The sequence below is a fragment of the Macrobrachium nipponense genome, chromosome 1 (genome assembly GCF_015104395.2).
Source record: "Macrobrachium nipponense isolate FS-2020 chromosome 1, ASM1510439v2, whole genome shotgun sequence".
Lineage (NCBI taxonomy): Eukaryota > Metazoa > Arthropoda > Malacostraca > Decapoda > Palaemonidae > Macrobrachium > Macrobrachium nipponense.
In genome coordinates this window covers 154952773-154974642 of record NC_087200.1, presented here as the reverse complement: position 1 = coordinate 154974642, position 21870 = coordinate 154952773, and the positions used below count along the sequence as shown (strand labels likewise).

General features: G+C 44.5%; 1 protein-coding gene across 1 annotated transcript in view; it reads right to left on the bottom strand.

The window, feature by feature from the left end:
- LOC135219775 (choline-phosphate cytidylyltransferase A-like) overlaps positions 1–21870 on the bottom strand; it is a 327433-nt gene that overhangs the window by 92028 nt on the left and 213535 nt on the right. The window contains 2 exon segments of the mRNA XM_064256827.1: positions 16358–16596; positions 16771–16926. Coding sequence (XP_064112897.1) covers positions 16358–16596; positions 16771–16926 — 395 coding nt within the window.

The window sequence follows — 21870 nt, the reverse complement described above, 5'->3', positions numbered from 1 at the left end:
GATTTAACCTGGCAAAAAAGTTATTTACATCTTCATTCCCTGGCCATACACAAATTGTCATCAACATATCTAAACCAAGGTACATTGCGTGGAATTATATTATTTAAAATTTTCTTTTAAAAAAATTCCATATATAAATTACTTAGCACTGGGGACAGAGGGTTTCCCATTGCCATACCAAAATTTTGTGAGTAGAATTTTCCATTGAATTCAAATTTACAGTCTTTAACACATAATTCTACTCACAAAATTTTGAGAACTCATTCCCCTGTTCAGAACCTGATAGATCAGGCAAAATGGAGGGAAGGCATACACCTTGAGGTTGCCCCAAGGGTGCTGTAAGGCGTCTTCTGCCAGAGCAAGAGGATCCGGGACCACTGAACAGCTTCCTGTTGAAGCGAGTTGAGAAGAGGTCTAGCATAGGCCTTCCCCAAATATGAAAAACCTGTCTGCCATGTCCTGATGCAGAGACCACTCCATGCCAAGGATGTGGTTCCGACAACTCAGCTTGTCAGCTACCACATTCTTCCTGCCCGGAATGTACCCGGCAGAAAGCTCCACTGAGTTGTTGATGGCCCAGTAGTGCATCTTGATTGTCAACGAATGGAGCTGACGAGACGCAAGGCCCCCATTTGTTCACAGAGGTGACCACCATGGTGTTGCCGGGCATCGGAGCCACCGAATGATCCTCTACCCTCTCCCAAAACTCTCATAGACACAGGCAAGCTGCCTTCAACTCCAAGACATTGATGTGCAGTAACTTTTCCTTCACACTCCAAGTGCCAGAGACAAGGGGATATTCCAGATGAGCACCCCAACCCGTGATGGAAGCATCCGAAAACAGGAGAAAGTCTGGAGGGGGAGAATGTAGAGGGATTTCCACCGAGAGATTCTGGTAGTCCAACCACCAACAAAGGTCTTCCCTCACCTCCTCTGACAGGAACTCTCTGCAGAGGGGAATCTCCCACCGGGGACCAGAAATCCTTCAGTATCCACTGCAGAGACTGAAGATGAGGTTGACCATGAGGGACCAGCTTCTCCAGAGAAGACAAAATCCCCAGAAGGACCTGCCACTGGTGAGCTGCCTGATTGGGCCATGACAGGAATAAGCGTGCCACTGACCGAAACCTCTCCAACCTCTGGTTAAATGGAAAAAACCCGACGCTGCCGTATCTATAGCCATACCTAGACGGAGAGTTCTCTGGCTGGGAATAACATTGAACTTCTCCAGGTTTACCACTATGCCTACCTCCTGGCAAAGCTGAATTAGACAATCTCTGCTCTGAAGTAATTTCTCCCTGGAACTTGCCAAGACCAGCCAGTCATCGAGATATCTTAGGAGCCCATGTCGAGACGAGGACAAATACCCGAAATGGTCGAAAAACGCAATTGTAAGCTAAAACTCTTACATTCTGGTAATATTGAATCATTTACCTTCATTTTGCAACATATTGGAAGTCTCTAGCACAATATTTCAATTTATGGTGGATTTTTTAAATAAACTTTTTCCTTACATCCGTGCAGTAACTCGGCCAAAAATATCAGAATTCTTTTGTCAGTTTGTCCTAAGTTTGCAACCGTTTTATAGCCGTTACATAAAGTTTTACATATACTGTATATGAAAATTTGCGGTATTTCAAGTAGAATACAAAAAAAAAAAAAATCCATGGTTGTAGCTTTTGTCAGTTTTGAAATATTTTCATATAAATCACGATAAGTGCCAAAATTTCAACCTTTGGTCAACTTTGACTCGCCCAAAATGGTCGAAAAATGCAATTGTAAGCTACATCTCTTACATTCTAGTAATATTCAATATTTACCTTCATTTTGCAACAAATTGGAAGTCTCTAGCTCATTATTTCGATTTATGGAGAATTTATGAAAAAAACTTTTTCCTTATGTCCGGGCGGTAACTCTTCCGAAAAAAAATATAAATTTTTTTGTCCGATTGTCGTAATGTTTGCACCATTTTAAATTAGCCGTTACATAAAGTTTTATATATGGAAATGTGCGCAGTTTTATGTAGAATACAACGAAAAACAACCCATGGTTGTAGCTTTTATCAGTTTTGAAATATTTTCATATAAATAACGATAAGTGCCATAATATCAACCTTCGGTCAAATTTGACTCTACCGAAATGGTAAAAAAACGCAATTGTAAGCTAAAACTCTTACATTCTAGTAATATTCAACCCTTTACCTTTACTTTGCAACAAATTGGAAGTCTCTAGCACAATATTTAGATTTACGGTGAATTTATGAAAAAAAGAATTTTTTCCTTACGTCCACACAGTAACTCTTCCGAAAAAATAAAAAATTTTTTGTCCGATTGTAGTAATGTTTGCACCATTTTAAATTCGCCGTTACATAAGTTTTATATATGAAAATGTGCACAATTTCATGTAGAATACAACTAAAAACAACCCATGGTTGTAGTTTTTATCAGTTTTGAAATATTTTCATATAAATAACGATAAATAGAACAAATTCGTCCTTCGATCAACTTTAACTCAACCGAAATGGTCGAAAACTGCAATTGTAAGCTACAACACTTACAGTCTAGTAATATTCAATCAATTACCTTCATTTTGCAACAAACGGGAAGTCACTAGCACAATATTTTGATCTATGGTGAATTTTTGAAAACAGCTTTTTTTTACGTCCAAGCGTCACAAATTCATGCATCATTTTGTGATAATATTTTCTGTGTTGTCTTGATTGTTTTACAATGTTTTATATATCAAAATGATTGCAATTTAGTGTACAATACAACGGAAAAAAATTAACTTATTAAATAAGCTTTAACCGTTTTGCTCACAGCACTATTTAAATACAAATAATATATGAAATTTTTTTTAGCGCTGTCATATATCCCAATATTTATATAGGATAATGATATTTTTTTTAATTTCTGATGGTTGCATACTAAACTTCAGGCAATGACAAAAAAGGAACCAAAAATGAACTCGTAATCTTGAAAACTAAGCGTGCTGTGATTTTTTGAAAAAAACATTTTTTTTGCTTCCGCGCTCACTCGCAAACACCGCCGGCATACAGGAGACGATTTTTAAAATATAGCTTCGGCGTTTAAGGATTAATGGTGCTTTTCGCTTACCGGAACACCCCCTGGATTGCCTGCACTACAACAGAAGACTTCTCTTTCGATGGATGTACGTCATCCCTTTCCCTAGAACAATCGCCTCCACGAACAGACATGCATCAGTCCCTGTTCAAGAAGTCACGTACATAGAAGCATGAAGACGAACGATGTACGTGATCCCTTTCCTGGGTAAAAGAAGCAAAAGCACAACCAGTCTTGACAAGTCATGTCCAAGGACTTGGTAAGATATATGATGTACTATGTGGGGAGGACGAGTCATGGAATGTCTTAGTCTCTTGGGAACTGGAGAAACTCACTCAATATCAGCACCGCATACAGTCCTAGAAATACGTCCAAGAGTAGATAAATGACCATCCCTAAAATCATGGCCACGACCCGTAACACATCCACAGACGTAACTATCAGGCAAGACATCCCTAGTCCTCGTCGACGAACGAAACCTGAATTAAGGGGAGGGAGAAAGCCCTGGAGGCCTCTGAGGAACTGGACTTCTAACTGGGGGAATCCATCACCTTCAACTTCTTGACCGGAGCCTTACCCTCTTTCTGCCAAACTTGTGTGGGTTGAAGACGTGAAGAATGTACAACTGAAGACTTCTTCTGAGACGCTGAAGGGCAATGATCAACCTCCAAAGGAACACGAGTGCAAGACACAGAATCACGTCCACGTACACAAAGTGGTGGCACACGTCTGTGAGAGGTTGATGACACAGCTATCAGGCTCTCAGAAGATGGAGGAACAAAGTCCTTAGTCCTCCTATGCCTAAGTCAAGAACAATGAGGGGGAGACGAAGACAACAATGAAGATGAAGCAAACAAAAAAGACAGAGACCTGTGGTGTTTCCTCTTAGGGGTAGTACTGCCATACCTCTCTCAAAAACAAGAGTCCAATTTGTCTGCCTGAATGAAAACATCAGACGGACTGGCAACTGTAGATGACGTTAGGGTGGTAGCTGGCTGTGTTGTCACAGCAGCAGGTGGAGTCCCGAACGAGACAGTTATCTACCCTAGGGACCAGGCCCTGTCTGCATGAGTCCCCCTCACAGAATGGGAGTGTGTCAACACAAAGTTGACACCCCATAAAGGATGCTATACAATGTTTGTGGCCCCACAAGGAGTTCCGACTCCTTGTACGTCGAAGGTTGCAGAACTGACTCTGCAAGCTGTGGTGGAGGACAAACCTATGCCTCAGCTTAAAGAGACGGAGGCTACCTCCTTGCTCTTCCCCGGCGATATGGAATTTTGGACTGACGCTCCGGCAACGTTCACGGTGGGCAGACTCGATCCGGAGTGTGCCCCCACCCAATTCAGTGAACGTTTGCCTAGAATTCCGGACCCCATGGTCAAAGCGGAATTCGAGGCAAGGTGCAGGCTGAGTAGGTCGATTAACCCAATCACCACTGCGGAATTGACTGCTACGACCTTTGCAGATGAGCCTCTATTTCAAATCCACACAAAGTCACTATTACAGGCCTTCCAATCAGACCTGTATGACTTTATAGTGGCTAGGCGAGCCTGCAGGAAGCATGTTTTTGCGAATGCTTCCATAAGACACGAACCAAACAGGCTCATAAAGGCGTCGATCTGGGGTGCCAACCTCTACCCTGAGGACGTGGTTAACAACGTCCTCAGCGAGGCAGCTAGAGCTAACCAGAACCTTCGTGTCCGTTGGGGACTTCCCTTCAAAAGGAAGTTTGAGGCCCCCGGACCACAATCCAAAGGTAGGAAGAGGCCGAGGAAATACCAGCCTTTCCAGTCTTCTCAACCTCAGACATTGGTTCAAGCGGTTCCTGTCTCCCAGATCGGCAAGCCTTCGACATCCAAGGCACCGCCACAACAACAGTTTGTCCTGCTGCAGAGTCAACCGACTCAACAGCCTCGATTTCAACCGCCCTAGTAACCTCCCCAGCCTTCAACGCCTCCTTTGAGTCACAAGGAGCATTTCGTGGCTACAATAAACAAGCAAGGAGTAGCAGAGCCAGAGGTGCCTTCCGACAGAGAGCTGGCCCAAGAGGCAGAGGCTTCAAGGGAGGCAGAGGAAGTAAGACCTCAACCAACCAGTGAGGCTCTGCAGGTGGGCGGGAGACTGTATCTCTTTCGGGACCATTGGACCTTCAGTTCATGGGCCCACAGCATTGTATCGAAAGGTCTGGGGTGGAAATGGGAGAAAGGGCCTCTTCCACCAGTCAGTTTTCACCAGACTCCAACAACAGACCTACTAGACTATGCCAAAGATCTCCTTCAAAAGAAGGCAATAAAGAAAGTCAGTCGCCTGAAATTTCAAGGACGTCTGTTCAGTGTACCAAAAAAGGACTCGGACAAACGAAGAGTGATTCTGGACCTGTCCCGTCTCAACTCTACATTCAATGCGACAAGTTCCGCATGCTGACCATCTCGCAGGTGCAGACCTTACTTCCCCGTAGGGTCGTCACTACCTCTATCGATCTTACAGACGCTTACTATCATGTACCGATAGCAAGACACTTCTCTCCATACCTAGGCTTCAAACTAGGAAAACAAGCTTACTCATTCAGTCATGCCATTCGGGCTCAACATAGTGCCAAGAGTATTCACCAAGCTAGGAGAGACAGTAGTCCAAAAACTAAGAGCTCAGGGGGTAATGTTAGTAGCTTACCCTAGAGACTGGCTCATTTGGAGGGCAACCAACGACGAGGAGTGTCGCAAAGCAACAGCCAAGGTAATAGAATTCCTAGTATATCTGGGTTTCCAGATAAACAAGGAAAAGTCCCGTCTCATTCCAGCGTCCCGCTTTCAATGGTTGGGAATCCAATGGGACCTAACCTCACACAAACTATCTCTCCCATCAAAGAAGTGCAGAGAGATAGCGAAGGCTACGAGACAGTTCCTCAAGAACAAAAGGGCTTCTCGTCGTACCCAAGAGAGAATTCTTGGTTCTCTTCAGTTAGCCTCAATAACCGATGTCCTATTGAAAGCCAGGCTGAAGGATATCAATCGAGTCTGGCGGAAAAGAGCCAACAACAAATTCAGAGACAAGATCTCTCTGATTCCGCCAATATTAAAGAAAAGACTCCGTCCGTGGACGGAAGTCAGGAGTCTCTCCAAATCATTGCCACTGCAATTTCCCCCACCGTCTCTGATAGTCCACACGGACGCCTCTTTGAGCGGTTGGGGGCTACTCCAAGTACAAGAAGGTTCAAGGAACGTGGTCGAATACATTCCGCCAGTTCCACATCAACGTCCTACAAGCAATGGCTATTTTTCTGACCTTAAAATGTCTAGCTCCAGTCAAGAACAGTCATGTAAGACTAGTCTCGGACAGCGCAGTGATAGTTCATTACATAAACAGAGGGGGCTCCAAGTCGAGGAAAGTAAATCATGTAATGATTGTAATTTTTTCGTTAGCAACGAAAAATCATTGGCACCTGTCAGCTACTCACCTGGCAGGAATACGGAATGTCATTGCAGACTCACTATCCAGAACAACTCCGCTGGAGTCGGAGTGGTCCTTGGATACGAAGTCATTCCGTTGGATTTGCAATCAAATCCCGGGCCTTCAGGTAGACCTGTTCGCCACGGAGTCCAATCACAAACTCCTGTGTTAAGTGGCTCCCAATCTGGACCCTCTAGCTCATGCCACAGATGCGATGTCCATAGACTGGAACAATTGGCAGAAGATTTACCTATTTTGCCAGTAAACCTCCTAAAGAAAGTCCTACACAAACTCAGATCTTTCACAGGACAGGTAGCATTGGTTGCACCCAACTGGCTGAAGAGCAATTGGTTTCCTCTTCTACTAGAGTTGAATCTCCGTCCCAGACGGATTCCCTATCCAGAACTGACTCAAATAGTACAAACTCGGACTGTGTCAGCTTCCTCAAGAATTCTAAATGCCCTAACTTTGTGGACTTCATGAAGTTTGCGGCACAGAAGGATGCTAGTGTCGATCCACTAAACATCCTGTTCGTAGAATCAGATTAAAGAGAATCAACACTCAGACAGTATGATTCTGCAGTAAAGAAAATGGCCATCTTTTACTAAAAGAACAGAATGCCCAAAAGATGACTACGAATCTGGCAATTTCGTTCTTTAGAACCCTGTTTGAAAAAGGTCTAGCTGCTAGTACCATTACTACGACTAAATCTGCCTTAAGGAAGATTTTTCAGCTTGGCTTTAATATTGATTTGACAGATTCGTACTTCTCATCTATCCCTCGAGCATGTGCCCGTCTGAGACCAGTGGACTGCCCCCACACGGTCTCCTGGTTTTTAAACGATGTACTCAAGTTGGCTTCAGACACTGATAATGAATCATGCTCATATATAACCCTTCTCAGTAAAACATTATTCTTAATGAATCTGGCTTCAGGCGCCAGAATATCTGAACTGTCGGCTCTTTCTAGAGACCCAAATCACATTGATTTCCTCCCGTCGGGTGAAGTTCTACTCTCCCCAGATCGGAAATTCTTAGCAAAGAATGAAGACCCACAAAACAGGTGGGCTCCACGGAACGATTATTAACCATCCTCACACAGGACTCATCATTGTGTCCTATTGTCACATTAAAATCTTATCTGGGCAGAACTTCTGGAAAGTCTTCAGGTCTTCTTTTTATTAGAGAAAAAGGCGGAACCATTTCCTTCAAAGGAATCAGACAACAAATTCTTTATTTTATTAAACAAGCCAATCCGGATTCAGTCCCTCACGTCCATGATATCTGGGCAGTGGCTACCTCAATTAACTATTTTCACAATATGAACTTTGAGGATCTTAAAAAATATACGGGTTGGAAATCCCGGGCAGTATTTAAATGCCACTGTCTAAAGAATTTAGAGGCCCTTAAATTTTCAGCAGTGGCTGCAGGGAGCATTGTCTCCCCTGATACGGCCTAGTCTTATAACTCTATTTCCCATTCCTTTATTCTGCTATTAATTTTTTCCCGTGATGCTCACTCTTTCCTACCTGCCTCGCTCGTAATCCCTACCTGTCTCCCTTAGGTTTCGGGCTGGTTTGCTTATCAATCCACTTCCGGACATGTATATAGTTTATATTTGTTATTTTTGTATTCCTTACCTGCTGTTTTCCCAGGATAGTATGGATCTGGTCATATTTGTTCCCACTTTTTAACCATTGTAACCTGTTACTTTTACATTGGTTATTAAAACTTAATTTTAAGAGAACCGTATATCTTTTAAATTTTTTGTTTTACCAAGCTTGTATGGCCAATTCTCTGATACTATTTCACCGGGGCCGACACAGGTTTGAACCCAGATTTTGACTATGGAAAAATCTATTTCTGGGGGAAGACTTGTGTCGCCCGGTGAACCCATCCCTTTTTTTGAGCCCTCTCTTTTCCTGATCCCCACCCTTTAGACCGGCCCAAGCTTGGGTGCGTAATTCAGGAATGAAGCCTTCAGGCGGGAGTTGTAGTAGTAGTGAGCAGAAGGTAGACGTATTGTAGTCCTTGTAACGGCACCTACCTAGAGAGGGGTTTTGAGGGGAATCTTCTAACTGGCAGAAAACCTGTGGTAGTGGGTTCCACTCGCCCTTGTGTTTATACCGACACCCTATGGGTGAGCGAGCTGAAGGTAGTAACTTCAGCATTCCATTTAGCTTTATCTCTGGTATATTTAGCATCTATTTATACCTAGAAATGTGTGCTACAGGAACATTTCACCTGGCGTCACAGGTCTTCCCCCAGAAACAGATTTTTCCTTTGTCAAAATCCCTTTTGTGTGCCAACATGGGCCGAAGAAAATGAGTATAAAGGAAAGTGGTAAGAAGAAGAGAATGATGTCAATAGAAGTAAAGCAGAAATAACAGAAAATACATGAGCATGGTTTACAAGTGATTGAACTGGCAAGGCTGTACGACTGCAGTACATCTACAATTTGTACCATCCTTGAACAAAAGGATGCCATCAAAAGTGCAACACCAGCAAAAGGAACTACAATTCTGTCCCAATTCCGCTGGTGTGGGGTGAAAGAGAAGGAGCTAGCAGAAGATAAATTGATGGTGACTGTAATATGTGAAAAGGCGAGTATTATTTACGCCCGACTTGAAGAAGAAAGTGCAGTTCTTTTTTACAATGAATTTTTTTTTTTTTTCATTTCAAGTAAGGAAAGTGCAGTTTTAGTTTTATCTAAAGTAAACAAAATGCAATTTTAGTTTTCATTGTGTTAAGAAAGTGCTGTTTTAGTTTACGTCTACAGTGCCTGCATCGCTTCCTCCCTCCCTCCTCTTCTGCCATTCACCTCCGTTAGCCGCACTCGTCTGTCTCCAAGGTAAGAATACAGTACTAAATAACACCTTTTCTTTTATTTCATATATTTTGTTATGCATTGGTAAAGTATACATGTGTGTTTCTTAATTAAAAACATGTCTTTTTTCATAATTTAGGATGGTTTGGGGATGTTTCACAGGGCTGAAACAGATTAAATCTATTTCAGTTATTTTAAATGGGAGAAATTTGTTTGACATACGAGTAGATTGACTTACGAGCTCAAAGTTACAGAACAAATTAAACTCGTATCCCAAGGTATTACTGTATAAGCAGAAATAGGAATCACACGCTTAGGGCAAAAACCAGCTTGGGAGGAGGAGAGCAAAACTGAACGTCCACTGTCCAAGGCAGTTGAAGAAAAATTAAATACATCACAAGGTTCAAGCGTGGTCTCTGATCTGCTTCCCCCTCAGCTATGTATTGGATGCCAGATGCTACAGATCCCTTGCATATACAATTTGTTATTGCTTTTAACCGGTTCTCCAGCTGGTGCCAAACAAACCTTCGGTCTTAACAATAGGATACTCATAATTGGAGGGAGGTACAAGACATCCTAAACCGGCTGGGGGACTACCCACCAGTCCAGCTCCAGAAGAAATAACTTCTGAGAGGGACTGAAGCCCGTGAGAAGCTAGATAAATTGATATCTAACCACTAAGACTCTGAGTGACGTACAATGATATATGGGAGAATCATTGTATAGGGAAACAGAGAGAAACTTTGACTGTCCAATAACAATACAACGCACCAGGGTTAGTTATCACTCCAAACTCCTCCTTGCCAAGGAGTGGAGCATGTGCTACTGAATAGAGGGTTTGATATTTGTATACCAAGCAACCACACTATCAGTATGACTGCCTTACTCACTTGTATCAGACCAGTCCACCGAATGACATGTCTATTCCTTAGCCCGCCCGATAGAAGAAGGAAAGGTACAAGAGACAGAAAGAGACCAGCCAACTCCCTCATTCTCTTATCCACACAATCATCTTAGGTAAGATACAAAAGTGCCATGTTAAGGGCAACTATGAGTTACACATCCTGTGGGCAGCCACCACAGGGAACCCAGGGAACAAAACGTGTCCGTAAATCTGTGGGCAACATCCTCAGGAGATGAAAGAGGTGAACGTGGACTGGTGTAACCAAGTACCAGTGCTCAGCACTCTATGTACAGCCAAGTTCTTTTTGAAAGCCAGAGGGGGACCAATACCCCTAACGTCATGCAGAGCGCTCTAGCCTGCGCAGACGTGGTGGTGGAATCATCAAGAGTCAAGTATGCCTGTCTAATGGCTTTCCGTATCCAAAAAGAGATAGTAGTCTTCAAACACCTCTTTCTTTGTACGTCCTGTGCTAACAAAAAGTCTGCGGCAGCCTGGTCTAAGGTGCTGCGCTTTTTAAAAATCGCATCGCAGGGCCCAGACGGGGACACAAACCAACAAAGCTCTTGAGCATCACACACACAAAGTCATTCAGTGAAGGAATGGAAAATGAAGTGAACCTATCATCGTGCATAGAGGGATTTTGGGTCTTGGCCACGAATTCTGGAGCAAATTCAAAGGACACCAACCCCCACCCCTGGTGCTTCACATCATAGCTCGGACCATGGAGCTCTCCTATCCTCTTCAAAGATGCCAGGGCCAGGAGGAAAGCTGTCTTGAGCGTCAAGTTCCTGTCAGATGGGTGACACAAAGACTCATATGGACTCTTAGTGAAGCTCTTGAGGACCAAGGAAACATCCCACGTCAGAGGCTTGAGCTCCCTAGAACTCGGGACTGCTCAAAAATGCCCCACCCTGTAGCCACTAATGGCAGAAAGAAAACAGAACAAACTTTACCTCATCTCTGAGGAAGGTTAAAAAGTCTTCTATTTGCTGAATAGAGGTTGCAAGTGGAGAAAAAAAAACCCATTTACGACACTAATCACAGTAGATCGCCCATAGCCTCGGTAAACCACAGAGGTTGACTTTCTGAGACTGCTGGACATATGCCCTACTGTTCTCTGAGAAAAGCCTCTCTCGGAGATACTTGATAGCCTCCAACCGTGAAGTGACAGGGATTCTATTGACTGGTGGAACCTTTCTGCATGCGGCTGACACAGGAGATGCCACCAAGGGGTAATTTTCCTCCGACAAGGACTACAGCGGATCTGGAAACCATTCCACCTGAGGGCACAGAGGAGCTGCGAAAGTCATCGTGAGACCCTACGAACTCATCAGTCTGTTCAGAACCTGATGGATCAAACAAAACGGAGGGAAGGCATACACCTTCAGGTTGTACCAGGGATGTTGTAATGCATTCTCTTCTAACCCCAAAGGATCTGGACCACTGAACAGAATATCTCTAGTTTTGTGTTGAATTGAGTCGCAAAAAGATCCAGCATGGGTCTCCCCCAAACCAGGAAGAGCTTGTCTGCTACAACTTAGAGGGACCACTCTGTCCCTAGGATCTGATCCCAATGACTGAGTTTGTCTGTGACCGCATTCTGTTTGCCTGGGACAGAGGCCACCTAAATGAGCCCCAACCTGCGAGACAGGCGTCTGAAAACAGAAGGAAGTCCAGTGATAGAGAACGCGGGACACCCTTCATAAGATTTCGGTCGTCCAACCACCATAGAAGGTCTTCTCTTACTTCCACAAACAGAGGAACCTCTAACAGTGTGAGTCCCCACTGGAGACCAGAATTCCCCCAGTCTCCATTGTAGAGACCGAAGATGAAGACGCCCATGAGGGACCAGCTTCTCCAGGGGAGACAAAATTCCTAAAAGAACCTGCCACTGATGAGCTGACTGATGTGGTTCCGAGAGGAAGTTGCGTGCCACCACTCACAACTCAACTTCTCTAATCTCTGATCCGACGGGAACTCTTGCAACCGCCATATCAATGACCATGCCCAGGTAGGGAATACTTGATTGGGTACAAGGTTTGACTCTTTGTGGTTAACCACAATCCCCAGTTCCAGACAAAACCGAAGCAGACAATCTCTGTCCTGCAGCAGCTTTTCCTTGGAACCTGCCAAGACCAACAAATCGTCGAGGTACCTCAGCTAACGGATCCCCTGAACATGGGACCAACTTGATATGAGAGAGAAGACCCTTGTAAACACTTGAGGGGCTGTGGTCAGCCTGAAGCACAGGACTTTGAACTCGAAGACCTAGTCCCCGAGAGAGAAGCCAAGGAACTCTCTGAACAACCGGATGACTAGGGATCTGGAAGTATGCATCCCTCAAGTCATCGACTGCAGGAAGTCGCCTTCCCTCAGAGCTGCCAACACTGAACATGGGTCTCCATCTTGAACAGCGTCTTCCTCATGAAGTGATTCAAGGTGGATAAATCAATCACAGGTCTCCAACTTCCTGATTCCTTGGACACCAAGATGTGGCTGTAAAACCCTGGAGATGGATGTACCACTTCCTCTATTGCATCCTTGTTCAGCATCTACTGCATTTCTCCCGAAGGCCCAAGAACTGAAAAGCCAAGAATCCAAAGAATCTGGAGGATATGTTTCCCTTTGAGCCACAGCTTGTTTTTTGAGAGAGGAGGAGGGAAGCTGAATGGCAGTAAGTACCCTACCGGAAGGATATCTACCACCCACTTCACGCCCCACAACTCAGCCACTTGGCCCAATGGCCCACCAAGCAGGCCCCCCAAAACCCCCCCCCCACCACCCCCAAACCCGGAGGAGGGAAAGGCGATGAACCCCCACAGGAGAGCAGGAGAGGGAGGGAAGGAATTTTCCGGGAGGCGGCAACCTACCGACGGCCCCCTTTACCTCCAGGCAACGATCTTTTCGTGACTGCTGCTGGCAGGGAAGGAAGAGGAGACCGCACCCCTCAGAGGACGAGACTCCGACTTACACACAGTCTGGTGCACCAAGTTCTTGGTGTTGGCCCAGCGCTGGTCTATCTCATCCTCCAACTCATTCCGAGGGAACAAAAATTGAGACTCCAACAGATCCCCATTTCTCGATGCCAGCAAGGATTCAGTGTCAACTGATCTTTCCATCCTGGATAAAGCCGCATCTCTTCTAATCAGGAGAAGGTTAGCCCATAAATTAACATTGAAGTAAGCCATATACGAAAACGTCTTGCCTCCGGACTGCAACAAACTAGCAAGAGAGGACACAGTCACCAACCCTTCTCGGGACCTGTCAGAAGCTATCTTGGCAATGACTAAAGACCAGAGCCAAGATACCATCTGCAACATGAAGGCTGCTGTAGATTCCAACGCTGAGGCGTCTTGTGGAGACAACAATGGAGCCACCGACTTCGCCTGCTCCAAAGTCCATCCCAGCTTCAGACAAATGACGTGCGGGTTAAGATGATGCGACATCAAAAAAGGCAGAGTTTGTAGCATAGTACTTCTTATGCCTCATGAGAGGCGGGGGTAGCAGCTTGGGAGAGCCTTAGCGCGAAGCGAACCATCTCGATCTGAAATAGCGGTGTTAACCTTATGCAAGACCGACTGGATGTGCCCCAAAGAGGGAAGTTAAAACGAAGGCTTGGGATCCTGCTTAGCTCCCAGCAAGGCTTCCAAGCAGAAAGGAGTGTAAGACGACCGAGCCTGAGTCCTACTCTCCAAATTATTTAAACCACGAAAGAGATCGACGACTTCTAAAAAAGGAAGACAAAACTCTTGAGTGTCTCCCTCTTCCTGCTTCGGCAACAGAGACCGACAACGAGAAGGGTGTGCAGTCCATCTAAAACACCTTCCTTGTTCAAAATAACAGAAGAACCAGCAGCCAAACAGCTCGAAACACCAAACTAACCTGTGTGGGGGCTGGACCCAAGCACCGACTCCCAAGACAAACCAACCACAACACCAGGAACACCACTACGCTCCACCAACAGGCCACTCCCTTAAACATGCCGCGAATGGGCACGGGCGTGGCAGATGTACCCAGGCGTGAGCTGGGGAGAAATCTCAAACACTCAAGAACGAATGAGAATCCCTCAGAGTCGAAACTCCTGGAAGAGCCAGGGAGAGGGGCAGGCAAAGACTCCTGCCACACCAAACTCCACACTCCACAACCTTGACCCCTTGACAGGCCCCCTCCCTTGAGATCCTTACGGCGATGGATAGGCCCTGGAGAAGAAGTGGGAGATCCTGCAACATGTGCACAGACAGGGGAGGTTGCAACATGCTCATGACTCGATGCAGAGGGTCAAGCAGCCACTGCAGATTGCACAAGAGAAGATATAATAACACTTTATGAAACACCAACATTTCTCAGGAAACACGGGCCATGTTTGCTCTTCACTCGCAGGCGAAGGGAAAGGGCACAGTCCTTAGCCTTCCAAAGCTTGATACGCCAACGCGGCAGAGATGGGGGAGAAGGAGAGGAAGACAGCACTGGCTTCTGCACAACCTCTTCGCAGGAGGAGGGGGGCGATACAACACGCTTGCTTCCAGTCCTCCAAGTCAACATGGCAGCCAACTCAACTTCGAAAATAAAGTACAATCTCTTAAGAACCGCCTAGCATAAAGCCACAGATGGATCAGCAAGAGAAGGCTCCAACGACATGGAAGGGAGATGCAGTGAACTGGATGGCAGATATGACGTCACGGCAAAGAACAATGACGACACAGATAAGCGAGGCAGCGCAGTGGAGGCGACAGAGTGACGTCATCGATGGAAGTGACATCATAAGCGGCGGTGACGTCACAGCTTCCCCTCGATCCGAATGGGAAGCAGATGCCACTGGGGGAGGGATATAAAATGACTGACCCCATGAAGTCACTAGCGGAGCTGACGCCACGGCTTCCCTCTGACTCAAAGAAGCAGCAACTGTCACTGGCGGAGCAATATGGCTGACCTTGGCTACCCATGAAGACGAGGGCAGGAGGAGGTGGAGGGCCTGCACAACATGAGGAGGAGGAGGGGGGGATAGTGAACATCAATGAAAAGCGACAGCAACCCCCCAAGGACGGAGAACCCCGTAGCCCCATGGGTTCTTCCCTTCCAAAAGCGGATGCCATCTTGGATGCCTCTGACTGCAAAAATAAAGACAAGAATGATGGGAAAAACCTCCTCCTTCTTGGAATCAAATTAACTCCCGAAGATGGAGGGGCAACGTACAGAAACAACCTGAGGGCCTCCCGAAACTTCCGACAAATCGATGGAAGAAAAGAAGGGACAAGGCACCACACTACTATGGGGTGTGATCGTATCAGGAGCATCAGGAAGAAGGAAGAAATCCTACAATGCTCCCTCTTGCTATAAAACCACTTCCACTGTTCTTAGGCCACGCATGGCATTCCGTGCAGGGCTTCGGGGTTTTTTTTTTAAAAAAAAATTGGTATATTAAACATAAGATGAGACACCTACTGCAAGTGATGTGGGGGGGGCGCAGCCGAAGCCAAAAAACTAGAACACTGAGAAAAACTGGAGTTACCGGGCACACACGATGACAAGGCCGAGAAGGAGCAGAAGCCAAAATAACAGCACATACACACACACACACTAAACACAATTGAAATGGGCAATGCCAACCGGGTAAAGGCCATGTGGTTAAGAAAAGACTGATGCGGTGGCGTAGGTGCGTGGTCCTTGACCTTTCTTCACCCGACATACGCACGCGTTTCCAGATCTCACAAGATTCTTTGCTTTCACCTGTGTTTAACCGGATCCAGCTAAGCGCTAGAAATTATCCTATTGTTAAGACCGCGGTTTGTTCACGTATGAACAACAAAGGGTTATTATTATTATTTTTATTATCACTATAATGTAGTTTAATCTGAATACAGGACTAATTTTGCTCTCACATGACTGGCTAAACTGTGAGTAAGAGGTTTTTTATAATAATGTTCAGAAAAGTAATGTTAAGCATTGGAAGATTCATATTGTACTTGTTTCATGGGTGGGTACTGGATTGTTAACATTTTTTATCTTTATCTTTGAAAGCATGAAATTTATACAAAATATTAATTAAAACCTAAATACACAATTACAAAAACATATTACATACAATAATACTTACACTAATATATGAAACATTCAGGTCCTTTGCACTATAGCCTCGCGCTAAATTTCTTCTGACGTATACATCGTAATCTTGACTATACGTGGACACAACGTCACTTGTTGAAACTCCTTCTGTTCTTTCCGTAACAACAAACATACCACGGGCTTTAATGTGAGCATATACATCTGTTGCACTGCCCGTGGTATAGGGAATATCGTTTCATGTGCTACAAAATCTATCGGAGTGGACAAATACTGCATTTCAGTTATTGTATCACACTTCCATAAAAAAATAGTCCAGCATATTTAAAAACTTAAAATATTTATGAAATTTTCCAAAAGAACAAACTAATTCTACTATTTCATACTGCAATACCAAATTTCTGTTAATTACTGAAAAGGAAATATGGGAGCACAAATTTATAAAACAAACCTTATGGTAGTCTAAAAAGTCATCCTCTAATGTCCAAGGTGCATCAGGAACCACTTCATCTACATAGCGACAATGCCGAACAGCTTCATACCGTTCGTCTTCAGACATAACAGTGCGCCCTTTGCGACTATGAGTGAGGGCATCATTACATACTGAAAAATCAGTGTTCAAAATTATTACTCCTTTTAAAACCCTCTGTATATAGCAAAACCATGAACCCCTCCACTAAAATTAGACTTAAAAATATTTAATTTTAAAAGAAATTTATATTTTTCATAAGATATACAAACAACAGCCTTTTTGGTAGGAGCATTCCTCAGTATGAACTGGAAATGTCATGTCCCTGGTCAGGAGAAAAAACTGGGAATCAATGATTCCTTTAGTGTCCTATCCCTGGCACAGGGATATAAAGGTGAGGGGCTTGAACATAAGCAACATGTGTCTGGACAAGAAAAATTTGCAGAACCATGTGCTACCCCAGCAGAAAGGAGAGCTCAAGTCACAAAAGTACCTATCTCCTTAGTTAATTGTCAAATAATGTGAGTCCTATGTTAGCTTTACACACACATTCCCTGGGGTTAAAAGGCAGATCAAGGAGGGAGTAATACTTTATAAGTAAACGCTCCAAGATAGGGTGCTTCATTGTGAAGCCTTCTAGCATTGTGGCCTGTTCCAGCATGTACTTAGCCTGACTGCTACATAGCTGAGGAAGGAAAGGAAGGGAGAACAAAGACAAGCAAATCAGAGCCTTGATACCCTGACGACAACTGTTTTTGGGAAGTGGTTACATTTGGCACAGAAGAATCTTCTCAGCCTCAAGTCTGGAGTGGAAATTGAGGAGTTGGTCAACACAGCTGACCCTGTAATTAATTGGAACATCTTTTGGAGCTTTGCAGTCACTGGCATTGGTCAAAGGAGAATAACCAGTTTAATACTTTTCAAAATAACTTATGTGTCATTCCTTTTAATCTGATAAATTCCAAATTTTAACATTAACTTTATCTGTTTCAGTTTGTTACAATCAGGTTTACTATGCCATATATTCTGCCATTCATTAATTATCATGGGTTTTAGATAATTTATATGACAACTAAAGAACGGTATAAGCCACAAGGGAAAGTGAAACACTGGAGTACCTACAAGATCTTTTGATTCACGTCCTTTAGTTAGCAGACTCCGACCGACATACATGAGAAACTGAGATGACAAGGGAAGGGTCATATAAAAGGGATTTTGACGAAGGAAAAAATCTATTTCTGGGCAAACGACTCCTTGTCGCCCTGTGAAAACAAATGGTTCCTTTGATACTATTTCTGAAGAATAAATATTGCTATTCATCCTAGAGAAAAAAAGAAACAATATAATGCCAAGATAAATGGCTCGCTCACTTCTTATAGAAGTGTCGGTATAGTAAGGAGCGAGTGGAATCACTACCAGAGGTCCCTTGCCATTTAGCTTCTTCCTTCGACAAAAACGACAAAACCCCGAACTACGGAGGAGCCGTGCTACAGCTCCCGGTCTACTACTACCGTGAGCGCCTCCGACGCCTGAGACGTCATTCCTGAAGATAGCCTCCAAGCTTGGGGTAAGCTGGGTGAGGATAATCTAACTACAGGGTGGGGTTTCACAGGGCGACACAGGTCGTTGCCCAGAAATAGATTTTTCCTTCGTCAAAATCCCTTTTCCTGGGCTTGACCTGTGTCGGCCTGTGAAATAGTACCAGAGAATGCCAAACACCAAGCTTGAGGAACAGTACAGATAAATTAAGAAGGTAAAGTTAAACACTTGTAAGGTTAATAGTATAATAATCAACTAAAATTACAGTCTTACCCTAAGGGAAGTATAAGCCCTAAAACACGGGTTATCACTTAAAATTAGTTAGCCTAACAACAAACAATAACAATACAGGTTAGGCCCAAAGACAAGATATAAGTTGATATATACAAAGAATGGAATGAATCCGATTAGAATGATGAACAAAAGCAAACTCAAGGTAACCCAATACATGGAGGCGACTAAACTAAGTAGGGTGCAATGGGGCAGGTAGAAGGGAAGGCTACAAGAAGTTATAGTAAAAATTAAGAATCAGGAGAAACTGTGTTTCCAGCTGCCACTGCTGGAAATTTGAGGGCTTCTAAGGGTTTTGAGGTAGTGCCGTTTGAAAACTGTCTGAGATTTTCCGAGCCTGTATACTTCTTAAGATCGTCAAAATTCATGTGTTGAAATAATTAATAGATGTGGCCACCGCCCTAACATCGTGGGCTTCCCCGATGGGAGGAAAGGACTCTGGATTGGCCTGTTTAATGAAGTATAAAAGAAATTTGTTGCCTGATCCCTTTTTAGGGATAAAGTACCACCTCCCTTCCTAATGAACAATGGGCCTGAAGATTTCAGAGTTGTTCTGCTTAGGTAGGCTCTTAATGAGTTGACAGGACAAAGGGAAATGTCTTGAGGTAGTGGTTAGGATTTTCCACGAGGAACCATCTGTCCTGTGGGTCTTCATTTTTGGCTAGAAAATGGCGATCTGGGGATAAGAGGACTTCCCCTGAGGGGAGGAACTCAATGTGCCTGGTTCCCTTGATAAAGCTGACAGTTATGATATTCTAGCTCGGAGCGGCTAAACTTAATAAGAATAGGGTTTTCCTCAGGAGGGATATATAATTGCAAGAGTCATTGTTAATGTCCGAGGCCAGTTTGAGGACATCATTTAAGAAACCAAGAGACTGATTAGGTCTCGTTGATGGTCTTAATCTAGCACAAGCTTTTGGTATGGACGTAAAGTACGAATCCGTAAGGTCTATGCTAAAACCAAATTGGAAGATCTTTTTAAGAGCTGATTTGGTCGTAGTGATAGTGCTTGCTGCTAAGCCTTTCTCAAACAATGATCTGAAGAAAGTTATGGCTAGGTTCGTTGTTTCATGACTTGAGAATTTGGACAACTTAAGGACTCTGCTAGTTTCTTGACAGATGAATCATATTGTCGGAGAGTAGATTCTCTTTTATCTGATCCAAGAATGAGATATTCTGGGGATCAATTTCTGCATTCCTCATGCTGCGAATTTCAGAAAATCCATAAAGTTTAGGGTTTTCTGAATTCTTGAGGAAGCGGACACAGTCTGAGTTTACACTAACTGGGTTAGTTTGGGGGTTGGGAATCCGTAGTGGTCGGAGTCTCAACTCTAGGAGTAGAGGGGAACCAATTGCTCTTGGGCCAGTTGGGAGCTACTAGAGCTACTTGGCCTTTGAATGTCCTGAGTTTGTCTAAAACTTTCATGAGAAGGTTCAACCGGAGGGAAGAGGTAAATATTCTTCCATTCGTTCCAATCGAGGATCATTGCATCCGTAGCGTATTGCTAGAGGATCGAGGATTGGGTGCCACGTAACAAGGGAGTTTGTGGTTTGACTCCGTGGCGAAGAGGTCTACTTGGAGTCCGGGGACTTGTAGACTGATCCAATTGAATGAACTCCTGTCCAGTGTCCACTCCGATTCCAACGGAGCGGAGCGTGATAGAGCGTTCTGCTACTACGTTCTTGACTCCTGCCAGGTGAGTGGGCTGACAGGTGCCATTTGTGTTTTTGCATGCCAGAGAAAAGATGGCTATCATGACAATGGTTCAAGTGGCTTGACTTGGATCCGCCCCTGTTGATGCAGTGTACTACTACTGCACTGTCCAGAACTAATTTGAAATGAGAGTTCTTGGGCGGACGGAGTCGTTTCAGTGTGAGGAATACTGCCATGGCCTCCAGTACATTGATATGTAGCTGGCGAATGTTAACGACCAAGTTCCTTGAACACTTTTTCGTACTGGGAGTATCCTCCCCACCCTGTTAGTGAGGCGTCTGTGTGGATCACTAATGATGGAGGGGGAAACTGTAGAGGAATTGCTTTTGAAAGGTTCTTTGTCTCCGTCCAGGGGCGGAGACGTTTCCGTAAGATTGCTGGGATAAAGGCTAGTTTGTCCTGTGATCTGCAATTCGCTCTTGAGCGCCATACTCTGTTTATATCTTTGAGTTTGGCTCTGAGCAGAAACGTTCTCTGTGACTGATGCAAACTGGAGTGAGCCCAGGATCCTCTCCTGGCACCTCCTGGATGTTTGTTGTCGTTTGAGAAATTGTTTTGTAGCTCTTGCAATTTCTTTCCTTTTCAACGACGGAATTGATAGAGTGTGCGATTGTAAGTCCCCACTGAAGGCCTAACCAACTGGAATCGAGATTCCGGTGTTAGTCTGGACTTGGTTTTGTTTATTTGAAAACCTAAATGTTCCAGGAATTTGATCACTCTGACCGTTGCTTCTTTGCATTCTTGGGGTTCTTTGCCCAAATAAGCCAATCGTCCAGATAAGCCACTAACATTATTCCCTGTTTCCTTAGTCTTGCACTACTGCTTCCGCCAATTTGGTGAAGATCCTGGGGGCTATGTTGAGCCCGAATGGCATTACCATTGAAGGAGTAGGATCTGTTGCCTAGTTTGAAGCCTAGGAATGGACGGAAGTGTTTCGGCTATGGGAACATGATAGTAGGGCATCTGTAAGATCTATAGAGGTTGTGACGGCCCCACGGGGAAGTAAGGTCCGTACCTGCGAAACGGTCAGCATCCTGAACTTGTCGCAATGAATGAATAAGTTCAGATGGGACAAGTCTAACGATGATTCTTCGGTTTACCGAGTCTTTCTTTGGCACGCTGAACAAGCATCCTTGAAATTTTAAATTGTTGACTCTTGAGACTACTCCTTTGAGAAGGAGGTCTTCGGTATACTCTACCAATTCCGTTGTTGGTGCTTGAATAGAACTCTTGTTGTTGGAGGAGGGCCCTCTAGCCAACTCCAACCTAGTCCCTTTGTTACTATACTTTGAGCCCAAGGGCTGAACCCCCACCGCGTGGCGAAGAGGTACAGCCTCCCTCCTACCTTGGGATTCTCACTGCTGGTTTGCCGAGGGGCGGCCACCTCTTGCTCCTCGGAAAAACAAAACTCTTCCCCTGTTAGCAGCCCTGCCGGATCCTCTGAATCGAGAGGCACCTCTTGCTCTACTGCCTCTCGCAAACCTATTGAAAGCTGAAAGTTCTGGCTTTCATAGTTGGAATTGTAGGCTGGCGA